At 40.7% G+C, this 13,941-nt stretch overlaps 1 protein-coding gene across 5 annotated transcripts in view; it reads right to left on the bottom strand.

Annotated features, from left to right (window-relative positions):
- Positions 1 to 13,941, bottom strand: part of USH2A (usherin) — a 457,494-nt gene that overhangs the window by 62,238 nt on the left and 381,315 nt on the right. For all 5 annotated transcript variants that reach the window (XM_081185934.1, XM_081185935.1, XM_081185936.1 and 2 more), the window contains exons 60-61: positions 12,917 to 13,079; positions 7,570 to 7,924 (exon numbers count right to left, since the gene is read on the bottom strand). In XM_081185934.1, the coding sequence (XP_081042060.1) occupies positions 7,570 to 7,924; positions 12,917 to 13,079 (518 nt within the window). The remainder of the gene's footprint in view (positions 1 to 7,569; positions 7,925 to 12,916; positions 13,080 to 13,941) is intronic.

Here is a 13,941-nt window from a genome sequence, read left to right as displayed (position 1 = left end):
CTGGAGAAGTTATCACCCATCAAGGTAATTACTTTCAAGTTGAAATAATTACTCCATCAATGTTAATGGTCTTTCAACTTCAATAAAGCACTCACCTGCCGATAATCACTGCTAACCTCTTGCTCTCATGCAATTCCCTCTCTATTTAGTGGGTTATATTGCAGCCGTTAGAGTGGTCACTTGTCCTGAACAGCTGCTGAATTTCACTTTGCTTGGCTGTGAACCATAAAAAAATTAGTCATCTGTGTATGGTTTCCTCATAACCCATAAGCCCTTGCAGAGCTAACGATGTGATCTTCTAGCTCCAATAGGGCATGTCTGGGGCAGCCATCTTGTTTCTGTTGGTGGCTACTCTCCATGCTAGCAACAGCACAGCAGTTCAATTAACATTTGCCCCCTCATTGCCACTTGCAGCTTTTGGTCTTTGCTAAGTGGCACGTAGCCTGAACTGGTGGCATATGCAGCTCTCAGTATTCTGAATACTTACTTGCCATATAATTTCAGAAATCCAAATGTGTTTTAAGGTGACTGAAAAGATGGGTAGTGCAAAATATTGTTGCTCAGTGTGGAATACTTAATTTCCACTTATCTTATTTGTAGTAAGTCTGCTGCATAACTGCAGCAGCTGATGTATCTCTAATACACAAATTTGCTTTCTCTTCCCTCCTCATTCCTTTTTCCTTTTGCATCAGGTCTTTTTAGATTGTAAACTTGTGGGCAGGGACTATCTATCTCAGCACAGCACTCAGATCATATTAGGTGCTTTGTAAGTGATTGGTGAATCAATGGTGCATTGCTGTGGGGCAGATGTTTCTCACTTCTAGGCACAGGAATATTACTCAGTCCCTACTTGAGAACTGATATGCCAAATTGCATTGCAGACATCAGAATCGTATGACTGTTCTAGGAAATTAGTAAGGTTTAACAAAAGAATAACTCAACTTTTTTCCAGGTAGGCTACAGCCCAGCAAGTTATCACTGTAGAGAAATATTGAGCACATTCCAGGACCACTGGATTTTATTTATTTGTTCGTTTATTTTACTCATCAGATTTGTTAGCCACTATATCTTGCCCATGGGAATCCAAAGCGACTTACAACTCTCTGCCATGAAAATCGACGGAATTTTAAGAAGTGTAACAGGCTGAATTGTGCCCAACATCATTAGCAGTCTTCCATATATGCCTTGTGAACTCTTATTCTGCAATGTAACATTTCATTACAGCCACTGTGAAGAAGTATATGATTTTATGCGATGTATTTTGTTGTCAAATTGTTCCTTTTGCTTTAGAGCAGAGGTAATTAACCCCCAGCACAGGGGCATGATACATCCTCCCAAGCAACTTTTTCTGATCCCCCAAGACACCTACCACATGATTTCCATTTCAACATCATAAAAGGGGGGTGGGGTGGCGTCCCGCCAAGCATGTATATGTATGGTACCTGGAAACCAACCAACCAGCGGATCTTTGTTTATGCTTCTCGGCCTCCCCACCTAACAGCTGATGTGCAAGGTAGTGAAGCTGCCACCGACATGTCCTCCAGTCCCAGAGCTTCAATTCCATTTGTGGATATTTTTGGGATACAGTATGTTTTGTATGGATTGAAGAGGGAGTGTCAGAAGAGAGTTCAAAGGGTGTTTAGAGAGTGTTCCCCACTTTACACAATTTCACATATGCATATGGGGGCCTAGAACATAGCCCCCACATAAGTGGGGGACACACACCCATACACAGAGGATTGTGGGGTTCTCTGCCCAGTTTAGCACCCCGATGGGGATGCAAGTGGCCCCCTCCCTGCTCATCATATCAATAATTTGATGAGCCGGCAGGAGGAAAAAAACCATATCTTCATATGTGTGCCTGATGTGTGTGTGTTTGCACACACTTATCTCCATGTATGTTGTATCCTCTATGTCTTTCTATGTGATATGCATGTGGGAGTGCTGACCTGTAGTGGTCAGCACTGTTTGCCTGACCTATCAATCTGGGACCCCCCCCCATGCATTTGCACCACACCAAACTTGCCCCATCCCTTCTTCATAAGTTGCAGTGGCACTGGTGATGGGAGGGTCAGGTAAGTGCCTCCACTCCACTGGCCACTACTAGTGCCAACGATGAATGCAGCCCTTTAGCAAAAAAAAAAGGGGGGGGAGACGTTCATTTTAGAGCCTATTCATACCAGGAAGCTTAAAGGCCACAAGAGGCTCAAAAGTTCAGCCCACAAATGTTACATTTAAAGGGGAAGTGAAGCTCAGAAAGTAAAGGTGGGAAGGAGAAAGAGAAACCAAGTAATTTACAGGAAAGAGAAGCTCAAGCAGAACTCTGTTGCCCTTGTGATTCAGCAAAAGGTTGAGAGGTGGAGTGGAAATAAAGGGTGGGAGACATCTAATAAGCCTCACCAGCAGAAGCCCCACTCTACTCCTCCATGTGCCCTCTGCATCCCTGAAAGTGGCTTGGGGTGGAGTGGGGGAATCCCCACAACAGGGCAAATGGGGAGGAAAGGGGGATCATTCTGTCTGGCAAGCAGAGTACAGCACTGAATTCCACCCAATGCACAGGCCACAGCCCCAATCCACTGCAGCCATTCTTTACATTTCTACTTGCTCATTTTCAGGCTTTTACTGTTATGCCACATAGTGTAGGTTTCTGTGGTCTATTTGGACATGCAGTATACATTGAATGCAACACACACAAGAAGCAATGCTAAAACAAATTCCTTGGTTAGCAAAGGCTTTGTAAATAGGAATCTTCTCTCTCTCTCTCTCTCTCCACACACACACACACACACACACACACACACACACATCTTGAACTTTGGTAGCAATAGAAACATAAAGGACAGACCTCTTTGCTTGCTCGATACCGTAAGTCTTGCAAAGTAACGTGAAAGCTTGTGTGAGAGAATGACTAATGGCATATCCCATGAGAGAGCTCCAGTTGAGATGCTTTAGGAGATTAAATGCTTTAGCCTAGTACCCCCGTAAGCTATATTTTAAAGGGGCATAAGTTTAATCATTGGAAGCTAGTTCCTTCAATAAAATTAGATTTTAATTAAAGCATCTCATTCACAAATTTGCAGTTAAGTGTTTGCCAGCAATTTCATGGGAAATTCTATTTCCACAGAGTAGCAATTTTCAAACATGATGTCTTTATTTTAGATTCCTGTGAAATTGAACACACACACACACAGGCATTATTCACATATCAGCCCAGTACTATTTATGTCAATAATTAGAGCTGAGATCAATTTTCATCTGATACAAAATTCAAGTTGAATTTGGAGGCACACCAGGAATTTTAAAGGATTCCAATGAGTTTTTATATAATTAGTAACATATCTCATGTGATGAGGTGGAAATTTTGTTTTGGACAAAATTCAGTGCCAACAAATTGTGAAGGAAAAATATCCAGATAATTTCAGGGGAGTTAAAATAGTTTTGAGGTTGATACATTTGATAACATTTTTAATTTCTCACCTTCCTAGTCATGGGGTTTGATATTAGTAAATGAAATACATATATATTAGTTGCAACCAATGGCAACTTCAGGACCACTGGGGGGAAAAATAGAAACTGTACAAAAAGAGTTTAGTTGTGTTTTTTTCATTACTCCAAGATACACCTCATTCTTGAATGGACTCAATCAGTTCCACGGTGTATGTGAGTTTCCCTGTCTCTTTTAATTCAGCAATTTAATTTAACTAAATGTGAAGTTTCAGAGAAGTTCCCTGAAACAGAAGCTTCAGAAAAATGACGTTGCACAGAAAAAGTCACTGCTCCTATTATTATTTTCATCTGCTTCTACAGGAGGGTAGGCTACCCGCATAGGCTGAAGACCAATATGGACTGTATTTGCTACATCAGAACATCCTATCCCCAAATCCAGAGTTCCATTCAATGTGTCCTACACTGCACTTAGGGAAATAAAGCACAGCTTTAGTATAAAGCATTAATTTGCAATAAATTTGGTGGGCAGGGAAGCTGTCTTGCTCTGCAGAGACAAATGTTTAGCACAGTAACACACATTTTTAAATGAAAAGTGAAAGAATTTTAAAATAAAAATAGAAAGATAGTAAAATGCATCAGTGCTATCTAAACCACACTTGATCTTTATGCATATATTTCTGACATATTTTTCCATTTCAGGTTTTGTAGGGTAATGTTTCTCCAGTGCCAAGAAAATACTAATTTAAAAGGCGTTAAAATGCCTTTGCTAAAGAATCATACTGTGGCAACATTATTTAAAAAGCCATTTTGGTACATTTTATTGCCCTCAATGCAACCATCTTGGATATTTTCTGTTGTTGTTGGCATGATGTGCAAGACAGTTCAATGCATGATTGGAGAGAGGAATTCCAAAACTCAACATCATGCTGAATGGTCCTTGAAAATGATTTTGAAAACAACTAGAAACTGTCCACTTGTCAGTTCTGGCCTTTAACCTTTAAAACATGTGTTAAATTGTTGCAAGAGAGTTAAAGTGTCTGATCACTAGTGGGAAACAATAAATTTGCTTTGGGGAAAGTGTGCAATTCTAGATACTTCAGGTCCTAATATACTGTCCAGATGCAATACCGTGCAAGCATGGCCAAACCTGGCCCTCCATCTGTTTTGGGACTACAACTCCCATCATACACAGGACCAGTGGTCAGGGATGATGGAAATTGTAGTCCCAAAACAGCTGGAGGGCCAAGTATGGCCATGCCTGCTCTAGAGGGAAGCAAACATATATGCAGTCCTGCCATATAACTTGGCATGTACTTATTGAACAGCTGGAAGGCTATGAGTTGTACATAACATTTAAAAAAATGAAGAGAAAGAAATTCAGGCTCTTCCTCAATACTGACCACTTCTTATCCCTACTAATCTACTCATGTTGAAAGTAAGCCAAGAAAAAAACAACAGCTCATATATTTCCTACAGAATATGGTATTCAGAAAATTTTAAGATAGAATATGATATTCTGTCGAAATAAATAAAAAAATTGTCTAGCAGCACCTTAGAGACCAACTAAGTTTTATTTTTTTATTTATTTCAACTGCATCAGACCAACACGGCTACCTACCTGAATCTAGAATCATGGAAGGCACTACATTGAACCGCATGAAATGGACATCCATCAACCTCAATCTGAAGAAGTGTGAATGCACACGAAAGTTTATACCCAGAACAAACTCAGTTGGTCTCTAAGGTGCTACTGGACTATTCATTCATTCATTCATTTTGTCTGTGTATTTTGATGGCTACCTACCTGAATCTATGATATTCTGATCTGACATGAGTCTATATTGAGGTGAATTCTAGACTATATGACAGTCTCCATTATTATATGAGTTATATACAGTGGTACCTCGGGTTACATACGCTTCAGGTTAGATACGCTTCAGGTTACAGACTCCGCTAACCCAGAAATAGTACCTCGGATTAAGAACTTTACTTCAGGATGAGAACAGAAATCGTGCTCTGGTGGCGCGGCGGCAGCAGGAGGCCCCATTAGCTAAAGTGGTACCTCAGGTTAAGAAGAGTTTCAGGTTAAGAATGGACCCCCAGAACGAATTAAGTTCTTAACCCGAGGTAACACTGTATAATGTAATTAGAATATATGAAAGTCTCCATTATTCTGCATTGGGATAGAACCAAGACTAACAGGTCCCAGGGCTGGTATTTTCCATGCCATTACTTCAGATTAACACATAGTGGCAGCAGATAGGTGACTTTTTTGAGGCTGGCTTAAGTAGACATCATACATCAGATGGTAAATAACAACTGAGGCCTGCTTCCTGACATTATTTTTCTATTTGCATAAGAAGAGCCCTGCTCACTCAGGCCAATGGCCCATCTCGTCCAGTATTCTGCTTTCACACTGGCGAACCAGGTGCCTATGGGAAGCCCACCAGAAGAACCTGAGTCAACAGCACTCTCTCCACATGCTGTTCCCAGCAACCAGTATTCATAGGCCTACTGCCTCCAACCATGAGGGCAGAGCATAGCCATGATGGCTAGTATCCACTCATAGCCTTATCCTCCATGAATCTGTCTAGCCTTCTTTCAAAGCCATCCATATTGGTGGCCATCACTACATCTTGTTAGAGCGAATTCCACAGTTCAACTCTGCACTGTGGGAAGAAGTACTTTATTTTGTCTGTCCTGAATCTTCCAAGATTCATTTACTTGTCCCTGAGTTGTAGTATTATGAGGTAGGGAGGAGTAAAACTCCATTCACTTTCTCCACAACTTACATAATCTTACACAGTTCCGTTATATCCCTCCTTATCTTTTTCCTGAGGAAAAAAAGACCTGTAAGGAGCATACCCTTTTCTTAGGGAAGTTACTTCAACCCCTTGATCATTTTGGCTTCCCTTTTCAGAACCATTTCCAGTTCTATAGTATCTTTTTTTGAAGTAAGACATTTGTAACACAGTGCCAGTCCAACGCCTCCTTTGACATTACGATTGCTGAAATAGCCAATTTACAGCAAAATCACAACACTGTATCTTGTTCTTAGTTCTGCCATTTCTTCCATGCAGATATTGTATCCATCTAATTAGAGGTTCCTGTATTTGTCAAGGTTTGCAACTTACAGTATGGGAGTGACAGGTGCTACTGTTGGTAAAAGCGTTTTCTTTTTGTGGTGGTTGATTTATTTCTGATTCTGAAGAGTTATGAGGCAAATCTTCCTAATTACTAAACATAAATCATAGGAGTCAAGCTAATGCTAATTTTACTATCATGCTTAAACCAGCATGCACTTGGAATAGTTGAAAAAATATATCTGATTTTGCTATGATTATATTTCATTTTGGACTTTTAAGTCTCCTATCCAAAGGGTATTTACTAGTAAGTTCTGCTATGCTCAGTGGAACTTATGAGCCAACATGCAAGGGATTGTGATGGGAGGTTGTTCATGTGTAAATGTCCTCATTGTTGCATGTGAATCATCCATAATTAGCGTACATGGGCAACTAAGGATTGCACCATGTAAATATTTTAGGACTACAACACTTAATCTATTAATCAATTCATTTTTTATAAGACTAAAAAGGTGCTTCCAATTAATTGGGCAACACATTTAAATACAAATACTTTCAACGCATGAGAGGCAGGAAACTGGGGATAGCAAATGCCATTAAAAAAGAAAAATCCCTGGATTTTCTCCCATACAAGAGCTTTTTCTAAGATAGTGACCACTATGATGTATGTGCACATCAACGAAAAACAAAGTATCCTTGTTTGCTTCAGAACTATTGTTCTTATTCATATATACAAATAACTGATTAATCAACTATGACCAATGGTTTGTCTGACTAACCATAGTTTGTGTGATTTAATTTTTATGTGTTTTTCTTATAGAGAGATATTATTTTAAACCACTTTGATTTTTTATGCTGTAGCATTATATAAATATCTTTTTTATAAACAAATAAGTAATGCAACCAGAAACATGCAAGCTTTCTTGAAATGGCCGACAGCCCTAATATGCACTTCTAAACCACAAATGAGGTCAGAAAAGGAAACTGCATGCGTTTCTAAAAATGACTCCTTCACGTTGGCTGATTATCTAACACTTACCGATACAGTTAATGCAGTAACAGCTGGCGTGTTAAATGTCGGGTCGCTCTGTCTCTCTTGATAGACGACACGATATTGAGAAATGGCACCGTTAGGAGAAGTGGGTTCGGTCCAATTTAGGAGCACAGAGTAAGCGCTTAAAGCTTGGCCCCAAGGAACATTCATGCCCCAAGGTGGGGCTTCTAGAGTTTGTGTTGAAGACCACAGACTATCCACAGAGCCCTTGGAATTCTGTGCCCTAATGCGGTATTCATACTCCGTGAACGGCTGAAGGACATCTGTAGCATCAATGAATTCTAAAGCACCTTCAGACCAGATGAATATAAGCAGTTCCTCTCGAGTACCCACTGGACGTCTGAAAGTCATACAAAAATCACCTGTAAATAACTTCTATAGCCACTAATAAATAAGAGATCATTTGATGCTGAAGTACAAACTTCAAAATGACTATAGCCTAGTGTAGTTCAGTTTTTATCATTAACAATGCACATACTTATTACACCAAATCATTACCTGACGTGCCACTTGCAACAGCAAACATGGTGCATTTGCTGATGTGAAATCAGCTCAGGTGCTAGGCAGGTGTCATGATCACGCCCTATGAACAATGGACTTTTTCTTTCGCAAGTACAAATCTTTACCTATTGTTTCAATACTGATGGTTACCTGTAGCAACTGTTTTTAAAGTCTTGACATATTTACAGGAAGCAGCGGTTTTTGTTTTGTGCTAAGTTGGTGGTAAAAGTTGACTTGGTTACTGTTTGACTTGGTACTGCATAAGAAAAAGCAGAGTATGTACATGGGCCAACACATGCATGTAATAACACGAGTGCAATAAAGTGAAAGCACAGTATAAAATCATAGAACTGTAGAGTTGGAAGGGACCCCAGCAATGCAGGAATCTCAGCTAAAGGATTCACGACAGATGGCCATCTATCTCTGCTTAAAAACCTCCAATGAAGTAGAGTTTACCACTTCCTGAGAGAGTCTGATCCACTGTTGAACAACTCTTACTGTCAGAAAGTTCATCCAGGTGTTTAGTTGGAATCACCTTTCTTTTAACTTGAAGCCACTGGTTCGGGTCCTAGCCTCTGGAGCAGGAGAAAACAAGTTTGCTCCATCTTCCATGTGGCAGCCCTTTAGACATCTGAAGATGGCTGCCATATCTCTCCATCTCCTCTTTTCCAGGCTAAATATACACAACTCCCTCAGCTGTTCCTCATAAGGCTTGGTTTCAGAACCCTGGTCATTTTGGCTGCTTTCATCTGCACATGTTCCAGCTTATTAATATTCTTCTTAAACCGTGTTGCCCAGAACTGGACACAGTACTCCCAGTGTGGTCTGACAAATGAGGAATAGAGTGAGACAATGACTTCCCATGATCAGGACACTATACTTCTGTTGATGCAACCTAGAATAGAATTAGTTTTCTTTTCTTTTCTTTTCTTCTTTTCTTTTCTTTTCTTTTCATTCTTTTGCTGTTGCATCACATTGTTGACTCATGTTAAGCTTGTGGTCTCAATCACAGTGGTTCAGGGTAGGGAGAAGTGTGTGGGAGGTGAGCTAAAGCAACCATCAATATGTCCCATGCTAGTTTTGTGCAAAAGTGCCAGAAGACTGATTGCCACGGAAGGGCCTTTTCTGGGCACCCTACCTCAGCCCAACTAACTGTTGGGGTAAGTGAGTTTAATGGAAGTTTGAGGAAAGAGCCTTGTAGAAATTCAACTGTTGCTACTAGGTTTCCAGATCCTGCACCTTTATCCAAAGATTGACATCATGATTTTATGCAAATCACTTGTATCACTGGGGACTAGCGGCTTTTTAATTTTTGGAAGGGAGGTAGAGTTTTTTAATTTTTGGAAGGGAGGTAGAGGGAAGCAGTGGAGGACAGAAGTGCCTGGCATGCTCTGGTCCATGGGGTCACGAAGAGTCGGACACGACTAAACGACTAAACAACAACAAGAGTTTTCAAGGTGCAATGGGCTTTATGGTAAAATGCACCATGTTTTATAGTGGTTAGAGTGTTGTACTAGGACCTGGGAGCATTCAAAGCCCCATTCAGTCCTAAAGCTTGGGGCCAGTCACCATCTCTCAGTCTAATGTACTTCACAGAGTTGTGATGATAAAATGGGGAAGAAGAGAACCATGTATGCCCCTGTGAGCTGCTTGGCAGAAATGTGGGACATAAATGTAAGAGTAAATATAATAAATTAATTAAATGTTTATTAGTTGCCAGGAAGCATCGGGCACACTTGTGCAGAGTTTTGTGCAGAGTTTAGCATTGAATGCCCTCCTATTGAGTTACAAAAATATGTCAATCACAAAAAGTGAAAAATTATGATATTTTATGTACAGCAATGCTCGGTGGTTTGCTTTGCACTGCATAGCTTCTCAATTAGCCACCATAGCTGTTTGTTGGGTTCACAAATTACTGTTTAGTAACGTGGAAAATCTGTGATAAACAGCTTCTCTCCCTGATAGATCAAATATGCCACCAACCGTGAGCTCTTCCACAAGCAAAGCCGAACAATGTAGTCTGGTTAAAGTGTTTAGATCTTATTACTGTTGAATATTTAATGAAAGAAACTTATGGTTAGGTAAATGGTTCCATCTGTAGTGCTAAAAGGAGAATATCCTCATGTATGAATAAACTCCGAGCAGAAGTGGCTGAACAGTCTCTAGTCATTTCAACAGCCTGAAGATTTAGAATTCAGCTGATCATTTAAATGGAAGATTTTCTCCCACACAGAGAGAGAAGCACAAGAGAAAGATGCCCTTCTCAGGAACTGCTAACTGTCACTGAACCTACGTATTATGGTTTGATGCCTTCACCCATTTAAAGGTGTTCAAAGAGTGATGTTTATCAGAGCAAACTTTATAGCCAAGAACATAGCTACGTAGTTTGAAGTGGAGACTTTAGTGGAGGGCAAACTGGGCAACTGACTAGGGCTCCTCACTTTAGGGCACCCTAAAATCTGCATACCACGTCATGCCTTCCTGCTGTACTCTGCAGTCCTCTTGCCATCCAGGGAACTTCATGCATTCAGTATCCAACTGAATTACTCCCCCACAACCTACTCAGTTATTATCATCAGAGTAAAGGAAAGCAAATCAAGTAAATACATTTACAAAAGGGCACTCTGCCTGTCGAGTAGTTTCCTCAAAGAGGCACTCTTTGCTCCTTCTTTATGGTCTTTTCGGAGCAAGGCAAAGGTCTTTTTTTTAATTTACTGAGGCCTCTTAAATAATTTGTGGTTCAAAAACCTGGATGCCCAATGTTTATTTGTGATTTATTGGTTTATCAGTTCTGTCAACTGGTTTGATTTCTTCCTCTGCTAGAGGGGAATTTCTTTTTACTGCTTTTATTGTTTTATTATATTGCATCGTTACTGATATTTTGTGTGTGTGTGTGTGTGTGTTTGTGTGTGCAGTGGCATAGAAACACAGAATAAATGAATAAATATTGCTATACCTCCCTCCCTCCAGTTTTGTTCTAAAAACGTATCTGACAAAGGTTTGGGGTTGGGTGAGGATAGCAGGAAGGTCAGCACAGAACTCCAAACCCTTGCAAATATATATCCTTCAGGCTTAATGAAAAGCTGCCTACCACTTGCAGGTTAAATAAATTTAGTTTGGTGTATATATGACAGCAAGGCAGTGGCAGCAAATGATGGAAAAGAAATTACATACCATAACATCCTCTAGAAATACTGCAGACTTCTTGCTATAACAGTCTAAGGCTATGTGTGGGTATCACATGCAAAAAAAAAGGGGGGGGGGAGAAAACGCTGTGCTTACATCCCATTCCTGCCCTTACAAATTTCTGATTTTTTCCACAGCTATCTGAGAAAGATGTGATATTGTTGTTGTCTAAGCACATTTAAACTTCAGCTGAAATAACTGCCAAGTGATTCATGCCTATGTAGGTGAATATAACGATTGTATCTGGAGCCCCAGTGCGCCATTTTCATTTCACTTTAAATAAAAAACAAAATGTATCTATGTCAGTCAGTGCCCTTCTGCTGTACTCAGAGGTATCAAACAGGCTACAATTATGATTGTGAAGTGATTGTGTCACATTGGAGGAAGGTTTATTGCTTTCGAGTCTGCTAGGCAGTAACACATTCTGTTTCATATTACTCTTTATATCATTGTTTGGCTGTGACTAGAATAATCAAATGCCATCAAATGCTGTCAAATTCAATTTACAGTATTTTCCACTTTCTGCATTATATTTCCTGTTTTTCCTTTCTCTGGCTGCTGTGGAATTGCAGCTGTAATCATCAGCTTTATTTACAAAACCAGCAGAGTGAAGCCTTGTCTTGGACTATAAGAGATACTTTATTTCTCTTTATACAGAGGAGGGGTTTGATGTGTTTGGCCATACAATTAGCAGGTGAAAATATTCCAGGAGAATATTCCAGAATTTTATAGACTCCTAGAAACCTTAAGGCGCAGAATTGGCTGGCAAGTTCAATGAAAGATATGAATTTAGATCCACAGCTACCACTGGGAAAGAGTTGTAACTCAGTGGCAGGCCAAACGCTTCTCATGCAGAAGGTGTCAGGTTCAATCCTCAGTTTTATAGGTCAAACCCCAGAGAGTTGCAGCCATTCAGTGTAGATCATACTGAACTGGATGGGCCAATCCAACTTTCTGTGTTTCTATGTTTCCTATCTATGATTTCTTGGCCTTTGGTTTCTTGACAACCTTAAGGTTGCCAGACCATAGGTAAAAAGTAAAGGACCCCTGGACGGTTAAGTCCAGTCAAAGGTGACTATGGGGTTGCGGCGCTCATCTCGCTTTCAGGCCAAGGGAGTCAACATACAGATTTCTGGGCCATGTGGCTAGCATGACTAAACCACTTCTGGCACAATGGAACAGTGTGATGGAAACCAGAGCGCATGGAAACGGCATTTACCTTCCCGCTGCAGCGGTACCTATTTATCTACTCACACTGGCGTGCTTTTGAACTGCTAGGTTGGCAGGAGCTGGGACAGAGCAATGGGAGCTCACCCCGTGGTGGGGATTCGAACTGCCGACCTTCTGATCAGCAAGCCCAAGAGGCTCAGGGGTTTAGACCACAGCGCCACCCATGGCCATAATATTGTAGTGACAGTAGAAATCACACTTAGCCCAATTCCTTCCCCACTCTAGCCTAAGGGGTGGGATACCCTTTTCCAGGCCAAAAACATTGGTATGGCTTTTTCCCATGCTACCCAACATACACACTTGGGAAGATAATTTAAACATTATTGGACCTGAATAAAACTTCAAGGTGGGGGCTACTGTAGTTTCTACATTGAGCATCTGAGTAGGGTAAAAAATCAACAACAACCAACGCTACCTGTAAACAAAGTAGTTTCTAATTATTCCATTGGGTTTTCTAGGTGGTGACCATTTCACCTCTATTGATGCCGATCCAGTGGCTGCAATGACAGGGGGACTCAAATCCTTAGGAGGTGCTTCAGCTGTCCTTGCATATGCCCGTTCACCAACTCCACAGCCAACTACAAGAAAACAAAAGCATCAATTAAGGACCATGTTTTGGACACTGGAATATGCTCTTCGGATTGACAAATGCCCAAGAAACAATATATCAAACATACCATATTTTTTGCTCCATAAGACGCACTTTTTTCCTCCTAAAAAGTAAGGGGAAATGTCTGTGCGTCTTATGAAACGAATGTGTGGTCAATCGCTGGCTCCCTTTCCGGCCCCGTCTCCTTGCCCAGGCCTCCATTGTTGAATGTTCTGCAGACGGAGGCCATTTGTTTCCCCAGTGACATGTGACTGGCTGATTAGATTATCTCTCTGGAAACTGTAGACGCGGCTCCCTTTCCTTTCCTAAAGAAGCATCAGAACTTAGAGCTTTGAGCCGATCCTCAACAAAGGAGCTTTTCCCCTTTGCAAAAGAAGCTGCACAACTGTGAGCTGATCCCCCCAAAAGCGTGGCTTTCCCCCTTTCCTCCTCTAAAATCTAGGTGCATCTTATGGTCAGGTGCGTCTTATGGAGCGAAAAAATACGGTGCATTTCCTTTCCATTCTTAAGCATTCTATTTATTTTCTCCTTCAGTTGCTATCACCCAATAACCAAAGTTCTCTGGACAGTTTATAAAACCATAAAAATAGAACAATACATAATTTTAAACAGAACAATATAGCACAGTATAAAACCAGAATAAAACCAACATGGGGTAATGGCAATGTGAAAGATATAAGAACCACTAAAGCACATCTTAAAACCCTGGGATCAATTTAAAAGGTCACCACCTAACACAAGACCACAGTGTAGGTTCTAAACATTTCCCTCTAGGGAGGATAATTCACAACTGGGGTGCCACCACTGAAATAGCTCTCAGTAGCTACAGG

Source organism: Podarcis bocagei (assembly GCF_964188305.1).
Source record: "Podarcis bocagei genome assembly, chromosome: 3".
In the NCBI taxonomy this organism is placed as follows: Eukaryota; Metazoa; Chordata; class Lepidosauria; order Squamata; family Lacertidae; genus Podarcis; species Podarcis bocagei.
The sequence above is the reverse complement of the archived record's forward strand: the minus strand, read 5'-3'. Positions and strand labels throughout refer to the sequence as shown.